General features: G+C 37.4%; 3 protein-coding genes across 4 annotated transcripts; 1 reads left to right on the top strand and 2 right to left on the bottom strand.

Annotated features, from left to right (window-relative positions):
- Positions 1-1,457: 1,457 nt before the first annotated feature.
- LOC112197498 (heat stress transcription factor A-1) lies at positions 1,458-4,456 on the top strand. 2 transcript variants are annotated; one of them, XR_002935680.2, is made up of 3 exons: positions 1,458-1,922; positions 2,720-4,010; positions 4,128-4,456. XR_002935680.2 is itself a non-coding variant. In XM_024338212.2 (2 exons), exons 1-2 carry the CDS (start codon positions 1,674-1,676, stop codon positions 3,935-3,937), a joined length of 1,467 nt encoding a protein of 488 aa, XP_024193980.1. In that variant the 5' UTR covers positions 1,458-1,673; the 3' UTR covers positions 3,938-4,062. The 2 variants fall into 2 exon arrangements, 1 of the variants encoding a protein (XP_024193980.1); XM_024338212.2 differs by lacking the exon at positions 4,128-4,456 and having other exon boundaries at positions 2,720-4,062.
- Positions 4,457-4,550: 94 nt separating this feature from the next.
- LOC112197499 (vacuolar iron transporter 1) lies at positions 4,551-6,618 on the bottom strand. Its single transcript, XM_024338213.2, has 4 exons — positions 6,264-6,618; positions 6,062-6,147; positions 5,862-5,976; positions 4,551-5,048 (listed from the first exon to the last, which is right to left on the bottom strand). The coding sequence occupies exons 1-4, from the start codon at positions 6,503-6,505 to the stop codon at positions 4,751-4,753; spliced, it is 741 nt and encodes a 246-aa protein (XP_024193981.1). The 5' UTR covers positions 6,506-6,618; the 3' UTR covers positions 4,551-4,750.
- A 9,542-nt stretch (positions 6,619-16,160) lies between these two features.
- On the bottom strand, positions 16,161-18,045 carry LOC112199955 (vacuolar iron transporter 1). The gene is made up of 4 exons (XM_024340950.2): positions 17,702-18,045; positions 17,526-17,611; positions 16,787-16,901; positions 16,161-16,685 (listed from the first exon to the last, which is right to left on the bottom strand). The coding sequence occupies exons 1-4, from the start codon at positions 17,947-17,949 to the stop codon at positions 16,382-16,384; spliced, it is 753 nt and encodes a 250-aa protein (XP_024196718.1). The 5' UTR covers positions 17,950-18,045; the 3' UTR covers positions 16,161-16,381.
- Between the last annotated feature and the right edge of the window lie 676 nt (positions 18,046-18,721).

The raw sequence follows: 18,721 nt of genomic DNA, 5'->3' as shown, positions 1-18,721 counted from the left end.
ATTATTATATGTGTGTTTGGTTAATTAACTAAATTAATAAAGATTGGTTAGCTACTAATCAGTGCATTTTTCCATATTAGTACGTTGGTACGTAATTGAGATAATATGTTTGTCAATGAGATTGCTGCCTTTATTATTGTCAAGACTCAAGAGTGATGCACGAATGCACGAAAGAAAATCTCTTGCGGTACTCTAAGGTCATTTATGCTCAATTATTTTTTGGATATAAGTAATTTCATTAACTAATGAGGAACAAATATACAAAAGATGGGAGGTAAGCAAAGAGCTCGGCATAATCCATATGAAGCTCTAAGAGCATCGATTTCCGGCGGTTCTAGCAAATAATAGGGTGGAGGCTTAACGGGAAAAAATAGCGGAGGAAATCAATTCCAGCAGATCTACCATTTCCTATGTGGATTTAGCATACCAAGCCTCTCTGCCAAATTTGGTAGATCTCTCAAAATCTGTCAATTTTGTTTTTGTTCACTTTTCAATAGATTGAATCCTCTTCTCCTTTACCAACACCCATTCCTATAAGAGGGTGGTCATAGACAAATCACATATGCGAGAGTGAGGTCGGAGATTAGAATGAGATCGAGGTCATGAACTTTGGGGCCAGGGATCATAGTGAGGATGTGTTGGAGATGTATAATTAAGTGAGGTCTCGTTGAAGATCGAAGACTAAGGTTGTGTCAGAAAGTCTGGGATCAAATCAGTGAGTGAGGTGATTGATCAGGTGAGCTCAATGAAGATTGGGGATATGAGATTTTTTTTTTTTTAATATATTTTTAACAAAGATATGAGATTTAATTTGCTGAGTTTTGATGGAGATAAAGACTTGAATAATGGAGGAATGATGAGAAAAAAAATGGGAATTTGGTTTTGGTTTTGGTTTTTATTGTGTGTGTGTTTTATTTATTTATTTATTATTATTATTATTATTATTATTATTTAAGACATACATGTTGGAGTTGAGATCAGCCAAAAACATCATGTGCCACATAAATTGACAAAATTCAAATTTGGCATTTGAATTTAACATCTTCTTCAATGAAGATGCACTTCAAATTGCTTTCATCAGCTGTTCTCGCCGCACTATTCCACGATAAAAGTGTTTTTTCGTTAATTTTATTTATTAGAAGTGCTGTCAGTAATTATGCTTTTTTAATTTTTACTTTTTTATGAGAGACTTATATTAACGAACAATCGTTCAAGCTCTTTGCACAACCCATGAGCTCATAGAGTTAATATTCAAAAAAAAATGCTCGAAAGCTCAAATTCAACCAATTTCAAGCATACCATCATCTTTAATCTATCAATTTCCAACAAATCATCATTTAAATTAAAGATCAAGATACGACATTTGTCGTATCAATTCGTATGAGTTCACGTCATGAAACGCCACTTTCATATCCCGGTGCAATATATCCCAAATTGGGCTGGGCGGGACTTGTGGACCGGGGTTAGAAATATCTCTTGACCAAGACAAATGGGGGCAAAAATATCAGAGAAGTTTCTTCCCTCTGTCCCTTGAACCCCCGTCAACACGGCAAAAGTACATATTATCCCTCCGATCCTATTCAATTCTACTCCTCTCTTTCCCTTCTGGGTCTTCCCAAAACCCCAATTTCAACTTCTTGGGTCCTCCTCAAAACCCCCACAATCCTACGGCCATGGTGAGAAAATCGAAGGAGAAGGAGAAGACCGGAGATGGGTCCGGCTCCGCCGAGGGATCGGTGCCTCCGTTTCTGAGAAAATGTTACGAGATGGTCGACGACGAAGAAACGGACTCTATAATCTCGTGGAGTGAGAGCAATGACAGCTTTGTGATTAGGGACGTGACCCAGTTCTCGGTTTTGATGCTCCCCAAGAATTTCAAGCACAGCAACTTTTCTAGCTTCATGAGGCAGCTCAATATCTACGTGAGTAGTTTTTCGGGTTTTGCATTGCTTTTCTTTGTGGATTGAGATTGGGATTTTGCTTTGATTATGTGTTGAGTGGAATTGGTTTGTCATGATGTTTGTATTGAGGGTTTGTAATCTTGCTTGAAAACTTGGTTTTCTTGGTTACATTGTTATGCATGCCATTAATGCTTTGATGGGTAGAGTTTTGGATAGAGATACAGAACCAATCTACTATTGAATATAAGCACTCAGAAAAGATATATGAAATTGGCTTGAGAAGTAGAGTAGGCCCTTCTGATTATGCATTGTCGAATAGCATGAATAGCTTGCTGATTATTGTTTTGGACTAATGCTCTTATAACGCAGTTTAACAATGCAGAGGTTAACGTAATCTGGTATTGTTTAAGTTCATCTAAAGCTCTTATTGCGTTGAATGTGGTCAAGATAGTTTGGCCGAGGGACTATTCAATCTCGCCGTAGCATCAGCGATGGATGGTATGGTTAAACGTTTTATCTTGCGTGAAGAGTATAAAAAAGAAATTGTGTGATTTGTTTGAAATAGTTTGGAGTCTGGAAGCATGGATTCATAGAAGTCCTGGGTGCATCTACTGAAGGAACAATAGCTTTTTAATCTCTGTTTGGAATGCTATTTCGACTGAATTGTGATGATATGCTATTGACATTTAACTAACGTGTTTGTATACATATGCTTGTAGACTAAACTGCGACAAAATTATTTTTCATTTTCTTTGATAAATTGTATCTACATCGACTGCAGACACATAGTCAAGTACTAATGATTCTCAATGTTTCAGGGCTTTAGAAAAATAGATCCGGATCATTATGTATTTGCAAATGAAGGATTTATTCGAGGTCAAAAGCATTTGTTGAAGAATATTTTCAGAAGGAAATATCCGCAGGGCACTGATCAGAGTAAAACATTGCAGCAGAAAGACAATCAGAGAGACGATCCTGATGAACCTTCTGAAGACATTGAAAGTGGTCTGTGGAGGGAAGTTGAGAACCTGAAGATTGATAAGATCTCTCTAAAGCAAGAGTTGGTGAAGCTTAGGCAGCACCAGGAAATATCAGAAAATAACTTGCTCCTCCTCAGAGATCGCCTTCATGGAATGGAGAAGGATCAGCAACAGATGCTCTCATTTCTGGTGATGGCAATGCAAAATCCTGGGTTTTTAGTTCAGCTGGTTCAGTCAAAAGAACATAGCTGGCGCTTCGCTGAAGCTGGAAATATGCTAGAAGAAGTAGATGATGGTAGACCAATGGCTGCTGATGGTGCCATAGTAAGGTACCAACCTCTTATGGATGAAGCACCAGAGCCTGTCTTCACACCACATTCGGGTTCGGAGATTCAACCAGAAATAGATTCTTTTGTGAATTCTGATGGTGTAATAGTAAGGTACCAACCTGTAGATGAAGCGCCAGATCCTGTATTCACACCGAATTTTGTCTCAGAGAAACAACCAGAATTTGATTCCTATCCCGATGGAGTGGGAGATTCTTTCATGAATTCTGATGGTGCAATAGTAAGGTACCGATCGCCTATGGACGCAGCACCAAAGCCTATACTCACACAGAGTTCAGGCTCAGGAAAACAACCAGAGTTTGATTCTTACCCTGATGGGATGAAAGATTTTTTTGTGAATTCTGATTTAGTGAAAATGCTAATGGATGATAAGTTGAGCCCTCGGGAAAATCATGCGCCATTTATCCTGCCAGATGCTGATGTTGATGATAATGCATGGGAGAAGCTTCTTTTAACTAGTTATTTGTTAGAAAATACTGAAGGTGCAAAGGAAGAAAGAAAAGAGCCCGAGGATTCTAGAATGGAGGTTGAATCAACAGCAGCTGAGTTGGACGAATCCAAAAATTTTGATTCTTTAATAGAACAAATGAACAAATCAGTTCATGGATCTAATATGGAGAACTCTCGGAATTTGGAATTCATTGGTGAACATCTGGGTCTCATGGCTTCCGAGCCCAACAAGAAACAAGAAACACAGTTGGGAAAGTAACAGGATTTTATATCGGTTCTTGTGATAGCTTATAATGGGATAAATGTACATCTTTCTTACACAAGTAACAAATGTAAGTCATTGTTTCAGAACCTATATTATAATCTTCTGACTATCTGCTTGGACTACATGGAGTTAATTTGTTGTGTTCTGCATCCTACTTAACTCTTTTTCATTTGTTTATTCACAGATTTTGATGGTTACAATCTTTGGGGAGACCAACATGTTTAAAGTTTTGGTGTTTCTATATGTAAATTCAAATGTTACTAGAAGCAGAATATATGTTGTCTGTGCCAAATGTAGTGAGCTTCCTTTTTCCTAATCTCACTTGGTATACTTTTTCAACTACTGTTTGCATTGTAACTTCATGGGGACGCCAAATGATGTTCCTATTAACGATTGATGTAGATATGAGATTGTGCACCGTCTGAGGCCTTGTATAAAATGGCTACTCAGAGCGTAAGTTTCTTACTTTGTTCTTTTGCTAAATTCAAACCATGAGTTGAGATTTGAGAAGTATATAGGAAATGAATTGAGCTCAGTTATTCGATATATGAATAATCTTTCTTTGAATCTAAACTTTGTACGTACGATGTTGTATTTTCATTATTCCGATTTTGAATTTAGAGAGATTCTTATTCAATTTTTGTAGGACATAACAACTTTTATCATCTGTAAATTTTAAGCAAATACTGGTAGGATTATTGAAACTTATCCACACAAGATGATAAACATACATAGGTAAAGTACACCCTTAACGAGTTGGAGCCAGACTAGTTACTGTTTGACAGTCATTCAGGACTCAGGAGTGTTTCATGGATGGATCGCCTTCGCCATGCCAAAGGCGGCAGCGGATGCAATGGCTCCGATGAGGGCAGTCTGAAAGGCACTCTTGAAGGGTTTACTACCGGTGAAGTAGCCCTTGGCATACCCAAATATTAGCAATGCCGCCAAAGTTAACACTACAGACCCAGCCAGTGCTTCTCTGGCCCTTGGAATGAACATGTAGGGAATCAAAGGTACCACTCCACCCAGAATGTAAGAAATTGCAATCGTCAGTGCACTGTGCAGTGCTCTCCTTGGATCTGGCTTTTCCAGTCCCAGTTCAAACCTGCATTTGAAGTTTCCATATGTTACCCATGCAATGCAACCATTGAGCCTACGAGTCTATGAGGCAGCACCAGTGTTCTATATGCTTTAGCATAAAACTGACTAGCTTAGAGAAGAAAGAAGTACAAGACTCTCAAATTGAACCTGACTAGACTACTCAGTAGACTAAACATTAACAAGAAATGATTTTTTAAAACCACCCACAACCAGAATATCATTGATAACTTAAAATCCACCAGCAATAAGTTTGGAAAAGCCTAATAACCCTCTATATTTTAAATCTATGAACATAACAAGCATGCCAGAATATATATCCATAGAGTCCACTATAACCATCAGGCATCTGATCAACATTAAACCAAATCTGAAAATCAGGGGAAATTAGAAAAGGGTAAAAAAAAAATAAATAAAAAAAAAGTATTATTGCTAGTGCAAGTGTGAAACCAGGAAATGCTTCATATGTCTATTCACAGGCTCAAGGACCACATGCCCTTCCTGTGGTTTTATTTTGTCCACATTTCAAAAGCAAGACCAACTTTCTTCACAAATTAAAAGGCAATTAGCTTTATATCATTGCATTAGGCTAGTGATGGTGGACTTTGTCACTTCCCTTGTCAACTAGCCCTGATTGAGACCCCCACTTTTCCCCGGAACATTCAGAAACACTTGCTCCAATTCGTATGTTTCTTTCCACGTAACTATGCATTTGTAATCTCAATTTCCATACATTTAGGACTTAAAACATGTTATGATCGTAATTATTGGGTCAACCTAGCTAAAGCTAAACATTGTTAACAACAAGCAATTAACTTACTTCATCATGAAATCAAGCCAAGCTTGTGGGTTCTTCCTCAGGGCATTCACAACTGGTGTATATTCATGGTGCTCTATTCCATACTCTGCAAGAATCTCTGCTACCTCTGCCGCTTCTGCACACGATCACAAAATAATTAACACTAACAAAAATTAATCATCAAACAACTAAATGAAGAGAGTAATTGGTCCCAAGAGTACCTGTATCCGGAACATTGACTATTTCTTCTTGTTCTCTCCTTAACTCCCTCACATAGTGATCCGCTTCGCTTTTCGCCGCAAGATATCTGTACATCAATTGTTTTGTGCTTTTAATGAGTTTCGAGGAACTAATATCTCCTGATCTTTTAAACAAAAGAAGAAAAGATACAATGGAGGAGTTGCAAGAAGAATTCATTGTTACCCGCCAAGTCCCATGGAGATGGCGCCGGCGGCGACTTCGGCCACTCCAGCGGTTAGGACAATCGAGGACGTGGCATTTGCACCGGAGAGACCGGCAGCGAGAGCGAAGGGGACGGTGAGGCCGTCAGATACGCCGATGATGATGTCACGGACGATCTCGCCGGCGGTGAAGTGCTTCTCTTTGTGCTGACTGAGAAGCCTTTGCTTCTCAGAGTCCAAGTTTCTTGCCTCATCATGAGCCATTGGAGAAAAATGAAAACGAAAACGAAAGCAGGGTTTTTGTTTTGGTGAGGTAGTAGGAGTCTTCTAGGTTTTCAACTGCGTAGTGTGCGAAAGGAACAAAATAGGGTTTTACCGGATTCGAAGCGTTAGATTTATAGCAGTGTCCTTTTGTGTATAAATGGGTGCACTTAAAGATTCCATATTTTGTAAGTAAGACAGTAAGAGGATGAGCGGGAAGGATTCAGTGCACCGACGTGCACTTGCATCGACATAAAGACATAAATGGATGGTTTAGATTATATATTCATCACAAGTCAGAATAGGCCGTTAGAGCATCTTTAGTAATGCTAGCAATTTTTGAGTCAAATTTTAGCCATAGTAGCTAAAAAGTTATTTTGGCTAACCACTTTAGAAATACGTCTGCATCAATGCTCTCTATTATAGGTAGTTTTGAATTCATATTATTTTTTAAAGGAAGGTTAAATAGTGTAAATGTATTTAAAAATTACATAAAATAACTCATAATGAATGTTATAAATTATAGAGAGCCTCATCTCGCTCTCTATATTTAGGAGTGAAATAGCTAAAAATTATAATGGAGAGCCACTTAGGAGTCTGGTGCAGCTGTTAAAATATATAAAAAACTAAACATGCTCTCCAAAATAGCTAAGGAGTCAAAATAGAGAGTCTGCTAAAAATGTTCTTACATATTCTTCCGCTGTCATTTAAGGACATAGATAAACAAAAAGGTAGTGGTAATACCCACAGTGGTACATAGAAATAGACCTACTCATTAGACATTCAAAACGTAGAGATAACGGAGATCCTCCTTTGGTACTACGCCGGAGGTGCTAGAAATCAAGGTTCCTAATATAAGGAAATTATTGAATTTAGATAAAACTAAAAACATAGGTTGGGCCAAGGGCAAAGCCCAAGTCCAAATTAAAGGCCCAATGGGGTATCAAAGGAGAAAGCCCAAAAAACCAAGGCCCGTCAGGATTTGGAGCAAGGCCCAAAACATCATCATCCACATGTGTTTGCCTGTGCACCACCGCTCGCCACCACCAGTCCGCCCTATTCGTGCCGCGATGACCCACGCTCCAACCAAGCCGCGCCTGCCCGACTACGACACACCACTGTCCACCACAATGGCTTACTTCGCCGCACACCTCTCCAGAATCGAAAGTTGCTGCCAAATCCTCTAGATCCTCACTGCCGCAAAGCTCCTCAGAACCACATCGCTCCCCATCAAGACCCCGCGCGCCACCCAAATCTGTAGAGCCCCGCCGAAGCAAGCCATCCTTGCACGACGCAAACTCCACCCAGCGATGTCGTCTGGAACTCACCACCGTCCCCCATCCAAAGCCCCGAGTTTCAAAACTTCTCTTTAGATATCCCCGAGCAATAACAACTCCCGTCCGGCAGAGGCCCATTAGCGGCGAGGCAAATCTCCCCAATCCTGAGCGCCGCAGGACGAGCGAAATTTTGAAAACATAGACCAAGGGAATTCAGAGTTTTTTGGAGCTTCGGATGGTTAGATTATATTAAATACACTATTAGATTATTAATAAAAATATTAATTATAAATATTAAGGGTTGAGATCATCTTATAAGTGTTGGGTCATTTGCACCGTTGGTGCATAGAATAATTTCCAAAGGAGTGAGTTGTTTTCCATATGAGATCTAAAAAGGAAAAAAGAAGGAAAATCTATAAACAAATGAAACTCTTTTATCAACTAAAATGCTCTCTTCTCTGACTCTCGCAAGAGAGGTTTCTCCGCAGCGGCTGGTTTCGACTAGTGGTGGCTCTGTTCCTTTGACAGGGACTGGGGTCCTTTCTCCTCTCTCTAGTCTAAATTGCGGTGGTGGCGGCGTGCTTATTCGTCGGTATCACCTAAACGAAGGCTTGACCTTTTTCTCATTGCTATTGCTGTTGGACGTGATGGTAATGATAGGTGTGTGGCCGACTGGATCTGGGATGGGAGGTGCTTTGGAATGAGGGCAGAGGTCGTCTCGACCTACAGTGGTGGCTGGTTTGGAAGCAAAGACGACTGGTCTGGCATTCTGCCGTCGTCTGGGGCTTTACCAGTTGATGGATGTGATGGAGATCCAGGGGTTGATTTAGGGCTGGTTTGGCCTGAGATTGGAAGCTATCGTGTTGGGATGATTACTCCCTCGTCCAGCACAGCCAGTTTTGGTAGAAGTGGGATATTGGATTCGGTGATGCCAGCGGAGCAACGCTGCTTGTGGATGGCTTCAGCGACGCAACCTCTGGCCAGGGTCGTTGGTCGTTCTTGCTTTGGTGGCGGTAAAGGTGGCATGGCTATCGGTGGCATCTCTGACGGCGATAGAGGCAGTGCAAGTGGAGTCGGCGGCCGGCCTTTGGCCGCGACAGGGTTGGTGCTCCTAGGACGAACTGGATATCTTGGTGGGGCTGTGTTCAGTTTGGTTTGGGCCTGGTGTGCTAAGGTTCCTTGATTTTGGGCCTGGCCTGATGGGTTTCATATAACTGTTAGTTCTCTATTTTTCAGGATAGGTTTGGGTTCGCATCTTTTCTCACGAAAAGATGATGGGCTTTATTTTTTCTTTTTTTGAGAGAAGAGATCGCAAAAATCTAATAACTCTGAAGGACATTTTATTCAAGCTTCGGAGTACTAGGTTTTTGTTAGAATAAAAGTGCGTGAACTTCCTTAAAAGGTGGATGTACTAGGGGTATGGTGGGTTCCTATTCTGTGTTAGAGTAGGGTTTTAGGGTGCTCTAAGGAACGATTCTTTCTGTCGACCCCTTACGGGTGTTTCGTTTTTGTACTACTTACTGAATCTATATAATGGGCTGATCTCTTTTCATCAAAAAAAGAAGAAGAAGGCAAATCTATAAATAAATAAAAGGTGATGATGGTGATATTAGAAATATAGTACGTGTAGTATTGAATCAACTGAAGATTGGTGTGATCGAGGATGACTCATCGATTCAATGGGAAACATCTATCTTCCAATTTATTGTATATATTGTGCAAATGGTGCGGCTATCGCAATCTTACTATTTTCTTTGTTCACCCTATTTGCTCATTACACCCTATATTTTAATTTCAATATTAAATTTACTTATCTCACTCATTTCTTTTTCAAAAATATCCTTATATGACATATCCAATTAAACAATTTTTTTTTTTTAACGAAAATCTCTCATTTAATTTATATCAATAAGAAAACTAAAATATATTAAAGTTCCCTAACAAAATCATAATTTTTAGACATCTCCCATAACATAATCACACCATTGAATGAAGCAGTATGAATCAATACCTAGATAGGAGGTTATTTATACAAATTATAGGTATCTGAATAGGTATGCATATTTGATTCAATATAGGTTAATTCCTCCCCAATATATATTTGTGATTTATGTTTTATTTTTTAGGGTTTGTGCTAGATAAAAGGTTATTTATAATACCCAACTGTTAGGTACATACCAAAATTATAAATATCTAAATAGGTATGCATATCTGATTTAGTGTAAGTTAATTCCTCCTCAATAGGTATTTGTGTGTGTGTGTGTGTGTTTTTCTTTCTTTCTTTCAGGGTTTATGCTAATTAACATGAGTTTCAACATCGCTGGCCTTTTTAATTTTTCTGAGAGAATAGATTCTACCAAGTCCATGAATGGCTAAAGAGTACTCTCATCTAACGTTTAATTAACCACGTCGAAAAAGGAGTATTACATACTCTAATGATAACCACACATATTTTCTGACAAAAACAAACAAATATATATAGCTCACGTAAAAAAGGAAGGAATAAAGAGCAATTAGTCGTTTTAAATAAGGGAAAAATCAAGTATTAAATTGATTGTAATAAATTTCAAATTTGTGGTCATAATTCAAATAAAAAAAATAGTAAACATCCTACTACAATTAAGGATGATTTTGTTGTTTAGGTTACATCCTATTTAATTAGAAAGGCAAAATAGCAAGTAAAAAAATGAGAAAAATCTTAATTATAGACATATTCGTACCCTCCAAATTTGATATTTGGATCTCTCCTACTTAATCTCCAATTCACTTTTTTAAATCTATACTATTATTAAGATAAGAGAGTTTGTCAGCCAAAACAGAAAAATTTTACCAAAATATCCCTCAAATATTAAAAAACATTTGAACTGAAATATTTGAAATAAACAAAATGGTCAATTCGCAAATAAAATAAAAACAAAAGAAATTTAACAAAAAAAAATCAAAAATAAAAAATAAAATATATGCAGCAATTTTCTCCACAATTTGTGAAATAACTTCCCACGTAATTATCCACGCTCATAGGGTGTGTTTGGAGTCTAGTATTTAAAAAGCTAAGTACACATCCTTAATTTTACCAAAACACCCTTGAACAATTAAATTCGTATTTTCAACAATTTTTTTATTTTTATTTTTATTTTTTGTCTCTATCAATTCAACCATGAAGAATTTTGTGAGGGAGCTGTCTATGTTTTTAGAGTACTTGTAGTGGTTGCAGTGGCGAAACCAGAAAGTGATTCTTGGAGGGGCCGATCAAGTAGACAATTACAAAGATTTTTTCTTAATCCAGATCATAGTTTTAGGTTTGTTTGTTTTGCAAATTGCAATTGGTTCTAGAAAAGACTTTGGTTCTCAAATAAATAATATATATGGATTAAATCTAATTAAAAGGAGTTGATCTTACACCAAAATATTCAATGAATTTCAATAAAATTTCAATTCAGATTGATTTGAATTTAATTTTGTATTAAATGAGGGGACTATGTATAGAAATTAATTATTTTTACTTTATTATTTTATGTAAATTATAAAATTATATAGGTAATATAAGGAAATTTTGAAAAAAAAAAATTATTGAATATTTTTTTGATGAAAAAAAGTCAGTCCATTATATATATTCAGCAAGCAGTACAAAAACGAAACACTCCTATGGGGTGACAGAAAGAATCGATCCATAGGGAACCCTAAACACCTATTCTATAACAAGAACAAGCTGCGCCCCAGACCACCTCGAGTACACCCACCTTTTAAGGAAAATAACGCACCTTTATTTCAAACAAAGATCAAACATCCTCTGAAGCAAATAGTAAAATGAACCCTCAGAGAATATGACATTTGCGACCTAACAAAATTTAAGCAATAATAGAAGTAAAAGGTGAGCCCCCACCTTGCACCTCCAATTGTAGACCAGCCCAGGCCCTAGACAAGAGAGTCCAGCCCACAATCCAAAGGCCCAACAACTTGTTTGGAGCCCAACGACTCAGCCCTAGCCTTTGAGCCGCCGTACACCTGAACCTCCGGATCAGCACCGCCACAAATGGCACTGGCAACACTAGAATAGCCACCCCCGTCGTCGTACCTGCCCCTGCTGCTGCTGCTGCTGCACATACTGCTACCAGCATTCAAGCCACTAGCACCATCTACATCAACGGAGTCCAAGTTTGATAACTCCCCCACCGCAATGCCCCCCGCCGTCAAATCCGCCCAAGAGTTGGGCACACCCAATCTGGTCGCATCGCCCACGACTACGACCAGAACCAAGCACACGGAGCAATCAGATCTCCAGGCTCCTTCATCCACGCTGCCATCCAAGCAATCGAGACCCCATCTCTGCCAAAGACAACTCGGTTTATCACCGAGGACACCACACGATCATCGTCGTCGACCGTGGTTGCACTACCCGCATCCGCAGAAGTATCACCAAAATCCGACACCATCACAAAACCATCGCTACCCAAAGCAAGAAGAAAAAGAATAAGCAGCCTAGAGGTCGCCAGGGCCACCATTGACAAGCAATAGGGAGATACTAGAAGCCGCCGCCAGAGGTGGTTTCTCAACCCTAGTAGAACGCTAGGTCTATTACCATTTTAATTTAATTTATTTATTGAATGTTATATTAATTTGTAGGTGGGTGGTTTTTTTTTTTTTTTTTTTGGGGGGGGGGGGGGATGTAAATTAGGTGTAGATTCCCAATACAAGCTTTATTTTTTAGGCTTGTATCTAGTTTTCTCATCTCTATTTAAAATCAAAAAGTAAAAATCGCGCTCGTACAGAAATTTTAGAAAGAATATGAGTTTCCTTAAATATAGGAAATGACAACATTTTTTTACCAGACTTTGCGAAATGCATGTACAAAATGTTACAGAACGCTACCATGCTACCATTTCTGTAATAAATTTGTATATATAATATGGCCACATTGCATACATATATATGTATTCACCTAGGATTTGAAGGAAGTCAGTAACTAAGTTGTGGTTTCTGTGAATCATAGTCACTCACTCTTACTCACATGTAAAATAGTTCATTTTATACCATAATTGATAAGAGTGAATATCATGAATTTGAACTAGAGTTTTGCTATTGGAACCTCCAAATTTACTCACTTAACCTATATGTTTTTTGCACCTCTTATTAAATTTTCAAATACTAAATTTACTCACCAAACCTCACTAAAGTTCCTCAAATAACCTCACTCATATAATTTGCAAACAAATTATTATCTTTAAAATAATAAAAACTTAGTCTTTTCAATGATTTAATTACTCTATAAATCTTAATTACATATACATTTCTTAATTAAACAACATGCATAAATCTCTTTACCAATAAATAAATAAACCAAACACAAGGTATTGAGTTTCAAGAATTAATTTCTAATCAATAAGAAAATAACATGAACTATTCTGTGTTTTTTTTAAATAATTTTTTTCTATTTTAGCCGTGCAAAAAAAATATATGAAGAAATCATTTTTTTCTCTACTTTTTGTACCTCATGATTAATTATTTAAATATTTTTTTATTTATTTTTATTGCTAGCTAGCTCCTTTTTTTGTTGTTGCAAATATAATGGATAGACTTAGATTCAGGGCATAAATCATAATAGGATTTATTTTGTTTTTCCTCACCAATATGCGTTTAACATATATATCATACATTTTTATGTCACATGATATTACTCATATTTTTAATTCTTATTGAATATATATGAAAGCTTTAATGAGTAAGTAGTGAAATTGGAAAATGAAAATAGATAAGGAAAATAATAAAGAATATAATATAATATTATTGAATTGGAAAGTCTACATAAAATAAATATAATATTTTTTTGGGTATAATTATTATCCTCAATAGTCATTTTATAGTAGGTTATATATGTCATTTAATAATTGATAATAGAGTGAGGTCAAGTGAGCAGATTTGGAGGCCCCAATAGAAACATTCTTTAAACTAAGCAATTGCATATTCAAATTAAACAAGCATTTTTGTTTCTTTCCTTATTCATTGAGCGGCACTGGATTTAAGGGATTGAGTTGTGTTTTTCCCCACCACCGAAAATGAGAGTTGCGTTTTGACTGTTTTCTTGAATGAACTTAGAAAAATTGTAAACTAATAAGTATGTTGACATAAAAAATGACCCAATATTATAGAAAGACAAATAAGTTAGATCGGTTGCCTCATGTTTAGTATTTAGCTTTGATCCATTTAAGAAATTGGTTTCTTAGAAACATATAGTGCATAACTGCATATATTTGTTTTTGGGGAGTGAAATTCACACTCCTCATTTTACAATCCATGCTCCATGTTTTCTTTTGGGGAGTGAAATTTGCACTCTTTTTTTGCAAACTACACTCCCATTTTCATTTTAATACTTTTATTTCCATAACTACCCCTTATAATGAACTACTCCCCATCTCTTCGTGGTGTCTGATGCTGTACTCTTTTCATCCACCTTCAAGAAACATAAGCCACAATAGCATATATATATGCAGCTTGAGGAGGCAATCTTTGTTCTTTCACATTTAAAAACACACAAGCTATGACAATTGCGTAGAAAATCTTATCTAAAAAACACCCAAGTTTTGATTCTTTCAGATTTGGAGTACTTTGGTTACCACCAATCCAATGCATTGCTATGCTAAATCCCTAAAAATTTTGGGAATTGGAATCTTCATAGACAAATTTGAGGTATGGTTGTCTCGATTTCTACCAGTTGTGGGTTTTCTAGCCTTCAGAGTGATTTTCTCACAGGAGACCCTTAAAATCCAAATCGGACGGTCCCAAGTCATCGGTACTCTCCACCTACCTGAAGCTGGCTCATCTACCCAGCTTCTCCAGGGCGTTCGGCGCTAGTCTCAAGGTCATCTTCCTCGGTGACACCATCATGTTCAAGACTCTTCTGAGGCATTAGCTCGGTAATCTACAAAGCAAGATGCTTCCATCTTATTTCACAATGGTGGGGATTTGTTGTGCAATATTAGTAGCTTTATTTGGGTATGATTGTTGGAAATTATATCTTAAATTCTAATTAAATATGAATGAAAATATAATTCATCATGACCTTTCAAATTGAAAGGGTACATGTCTTTATTTCCAATAGGTGGTTGTAGGAATTAGTTTGTCTCTCAAGGAGATGAGTGAACAGACATGTTGGTTCACTTGGGTTTCCATGTAAACCTATAGTCATATCTCCTTCAGCATAGATCAAATATATCAAGAGTAGCAAATTTCTTTCTCATTTCTTCTACAAGTCTTCTGCGTGCCAAGAGAGTGCAAAATATAATTTATGGTTTGCTAGAGTCCAAAATTATTGTGCTTTAATTTTGGATCATCGATTGTTGTATTCTACAAGATGGACGCCCACCGAACTGCAAGCACAAGGGCAGGGGTGAAATATGTCTTTAGTCCAGTGCATTTTGCATGCCTCAATCAGAAAATCAAGTAAGTAATCTTCTTTTCTATTTTGCTTTATTACTTGTTTCATCAGTATATCAGTAAGTTTGATTTCACTCGTACAGTAGGATTCAAACACTACTGCACTCGTATACTAGGATTGATACCTCACTGGCAATCCTAGTCGTACATATTTATAGTTGTTTATGAATAACTTTTATTTATTGAGAATTAATCTGTATCTTACAATCCTTACTGAGATTTCTGTTATATATGATTGTTCCCCAACATTTGTATCCATGGAACTCTTCCACAATAGCAGATCGACAAGTACTAGCTCGGCTTTTGCTATCTTTGTTGGCCTTCAATGTCACCAATCTGTTCGTCTTCAGTCTTAACACTCATGACTATTGAGATGATGAAGCTGAGGCATAAGGTAGAGAGGAAACGGAACATTGGGGAAGAATTGGGATGGTCCAAAAATGAGGAAGATGATATAGAAGTTAAGGGTAAATTAGGAATTTCAATAGCTAAGGAGTGTGGTTTGTAAAAATTGGAGGGCAAATTTCACCACTCTTTCTTTTTTAGTATGTTAATATATATATATATATATATATATATATTTTTTTTTTGTGAAGACAAAATTTTAGGAATGAAATTCATTTTCCTTCTTCTTTTGTGATTCAATTAAGTGAGACATTACCTCCTTCAAGCAATAGCACTAGACTGCTGGTATGCTTAATATTACAAAGACCAAAACAAATAGTATGACTGTATGAGTATTGCATATGTTTATTTACTTTGATTATAAAGAATAAAATATATTTTATGAGTCATAGACTATGACACTGTGTGCTGCAGTAGTTCAAATTCGTGTTCTGTATAGACACGAATCATATCATATAAAATTGATTAAGGCACTTAATTATCAATAAGTGATATGGCTTCTCTGGGCCATTTGATAGTCCTTCTAATAAAAATAAATCTACAGATGTAGAAAACATACTAGGTGGTGGAGGAACCCCCAATATTCATTATAACAAGAACCCATAACAGAACTTGCTAGTACACTTAATTGCAGAAGATTGATATCGTAGAAAGCCAAGGTGTAGAAGCAAACGAGCAAGCATGAAACCAGTACTAGTAAAAACCAACTAGCTAGCTACTTAATTTTGGTCTAATAAAGCGCACACATAATTAAACGGGTGATTAATTAGTGGTAGGATTGGAAGAGTTTCGCAATGGAATAAGCTGCGGCGGATGCGATGGCTCCAATGAAGGCGGTTTGGAAAGCGCTCTTGAAAGGTTGAGTTCCGGTGAAGTGACCCTTTGCAAAGCCGAAGATCAGCAATGCCACTATGGTGACCACCACAGATGCAAGCACCGCCTTTGTAGCAACTGGAATGAGCATGTAGGGAAGGAGAGGCACCAGTCCACCACAGACGTATGAAAAGGCTATTGTCATTGCACTCTGCAGCGCTCTCATTGGGTCTGGCTTGTCGAGTCCTAGTTCAAATCTGTCGATTCAATTACACAAGGAGTATATTAGTCATAGACTCATAGAGGTAATTACCTCAACAGTATTATGTCAACACTACACCAGCCATCAGCTTCTTACTTCATCATGAAATCAAGCCAAGCTTGAGGGTTCCTTCTTAGAGCATTCACCACAGGCCCATATTCACATGCTTCAACCCCATATTGTGACAAGATTTCTGCAACCTCAGCAGCTTCTGCGTTTGTTTTTTTTCAACTTTTTTAGTTGCATAGGGTGAACATCTTAATTGGGTCCATAAAACATATACAAAATCAAAGACACACATACTTTTTGATTTCTTTTTTTAACCTTTTTTAGAATAGAGATACACATAAAAAATTTGGCCTTATACTTCCGATCAGCATATGGTTTAGCCTTTAGTTTAGTTTTAAGACACCTTTTCAAAAAAGTGTTGACACATTTTTCGAAAAGTGTTGATAAAGATCTTGGATTTCTCTACTCTCTCTTTTCTGTTTTCTTCATTAAAAAATATATAAAAAGAACATACATACTACGATCTAAGAGCAAGATAAACATGAAGACGCGGTCCTATAAAATTTAGCAATGCAGAGTTTGAAAGAGACTTTCACATGATCATATCTAAGTTTGCAGGCTCGTGAAAGTATAAAGTAATTGTTTTTATTTGGAAATAAGAATTGATGAACTCATAAACAGAGCTGTTATTTGGACCATTTTCTGCCTATTAAGAAAAGTACTTCTGGGAAATGATCAATAATATAAAAGGGTTCGCATTAAAAAAATTAAACAAAAGTGTTTCTTCTGAAAAATTATTAGACAAAAAGAAAGATTAATTGAAGACCTATATCAGGGACGGCGATGATTTCATCTTGCTCCCTCTTTAGTTCTTTCTTGTAATGATCTTCTTCACTCTTCGCCGCAAGATACCTATATTAACACCAAAATAATTGATTAATATTTAAGCTCTAAGATGACAGATTAATCACCCCAAAAGTTTCTTCAGTGAAACATAATTACCCGCCAAGTCCCATGGAGATGGCACCGGCAGCAACCTCAGCAATGCCGGCAATGAGGATAATGGAGGAGCTGACATCAGCGCCGGACAACCCCGCGGCGAGGGCAAAAGGGACAGTGAGACCGTCGGAGACGCCGAGAATGACGTCACGGACAATCTCACTGGACATGAAGTGCTTCTCTTCGTGTTCGTGAAGAACCAGCATCTGCTTCTCCAAGTCACCATAGCCATTGTCATGATCACTCCCCATATTAATATACTAATCAAGTCACTCTCTCAACTATACTCTGAATAATATATAGTCTTAGTCGGAAAAAGGGTAGGGTTTATATAGGACGGAGGAGGTGGGCAAAGATGTAATATCCAAGTCGGTTCAGATTCAGATTTGAGAGAAAAGAGGGTGGGATATCTCCATATAAAGACAGGAGGATTCAGTGCACCAATGTTTACTTGCACCAATATGAATGGATGATTACATTATATTAAATTAACTTTTAGGTTATTAATAAAAATATTAATTATAAATATCAAGGTTGAGATCATCTTATAAATGTTGAGTCATTTCCACCGTCGATGTATAGAATAATTTCCGGTATCGGGCTAATATATGCCTTTGGTTTGTTTGGAGGGGTCCATTCATATGTAATTAAGAGGAAAAAACCAAATTAGTATTGGGTTCGGGAGGTTCTGTCACTTCTTTGGCGTGTGCGCAACTGCGCACCACAGGCCGGTAAGGCATGCAATATATATATGATTATAGGGTATGGCTGTGGATCCCACCAGAAAAAGCTATGGAAGACGATGAGAGGAAATAGAAAAAAAGCGAACAAATAATTAAAGGCTAGATATTTAGCGGTTTTGGGGGAAGACTCCGGCCGGGTAATGAAAGGGTCAATAAATTGGTCAAGGAAGCAGGCGGGAATCTAGGTCGGATTAGGCGTGTGTCTGGCACTGGCCTCCTACAAACGCCAAAACCATAGCACTGGTCGTGTGTGCAACACAAGCTCTCTAGGATAGTATAT

The sequence above is a fragment of the Rosa chinensis genome, chromosome 4 (genome assembly GCF_002994745.2).
Source record: "Rosa chinensis cultivar Old Blush chromosome 4, RchiOBHm-V2, whole genome shotgun sequence".
NCBI classification, from domain to species: domain Eukaryota; kingdom Viridiplantae; phylum Streptophyta; class Magnoliopsida; order Rosales; family Rosaceae; genus Rosa; species Rosa chinensis.
Note: the sequence above shows the minus strand (reverse complement) of the source record. Positions and strands in the feature narration are given on the sequence as shown.

Bases quoted from the DNA above. Each gene is read 5' to 3' on its own strand.
- LOC112197499 (XM_024338213.2), bottom strand. From the start codon at position 6,505: ATGGCTCATGATGAGGCAAGAAACTTGGACTCTGAGAAGCAAAGGCTT. The intron at 6,148-6,263 runs GTAACAATGAAT...ATTGATGTACAG, and splicing joins ATCTCCATGGGACTTGGCGG to ATATCTTGCGGCGAAAAGCG. The intron at 5,977-6,061 runs GTACTCTTGGGA...GATCGTGTGCAG, and splicing joins AGTCAATGTTCCGGATACAG to AAGCGGCAGAGGTAGCAGAG.
- LOC112197498 (XM_024338212.2), top strand. From the start codon at position 1,674: ATGGTGAGAAAATCGAAGGAGAAGGAGAAGACCGGAGATGGGTCCGGC. The intron at 1,923-2,719 runs GTGAGTAGTTTT...TCAATGTTTCAG, and splicing joins TGAGGCAGCTCAATATCTAC to GGCTTTAGAAAAATAGATCC.
- LOC112199955 (XM_024340950.2), bottom strand. From the start codon at position 17,949: ATGGGGAGTGATCATGACAATGGCTATGGTGACTTGGAGAAGCAGATG. The intron at 17,612-17,701 runs GTAATTATGTTT...GTGTTAATATAG, and splicing joins ATCTCCATGGGACTTGGCGG to GTATCTTGCGGCGAAGAGTG. The intron at 16,686-16,786 runs GTAAGAAGCTGA...TTGAATCGACAG, and splicing joins TGGCTTGATTTCATGATGAA to ATTTGAACTAGGACTCGACA.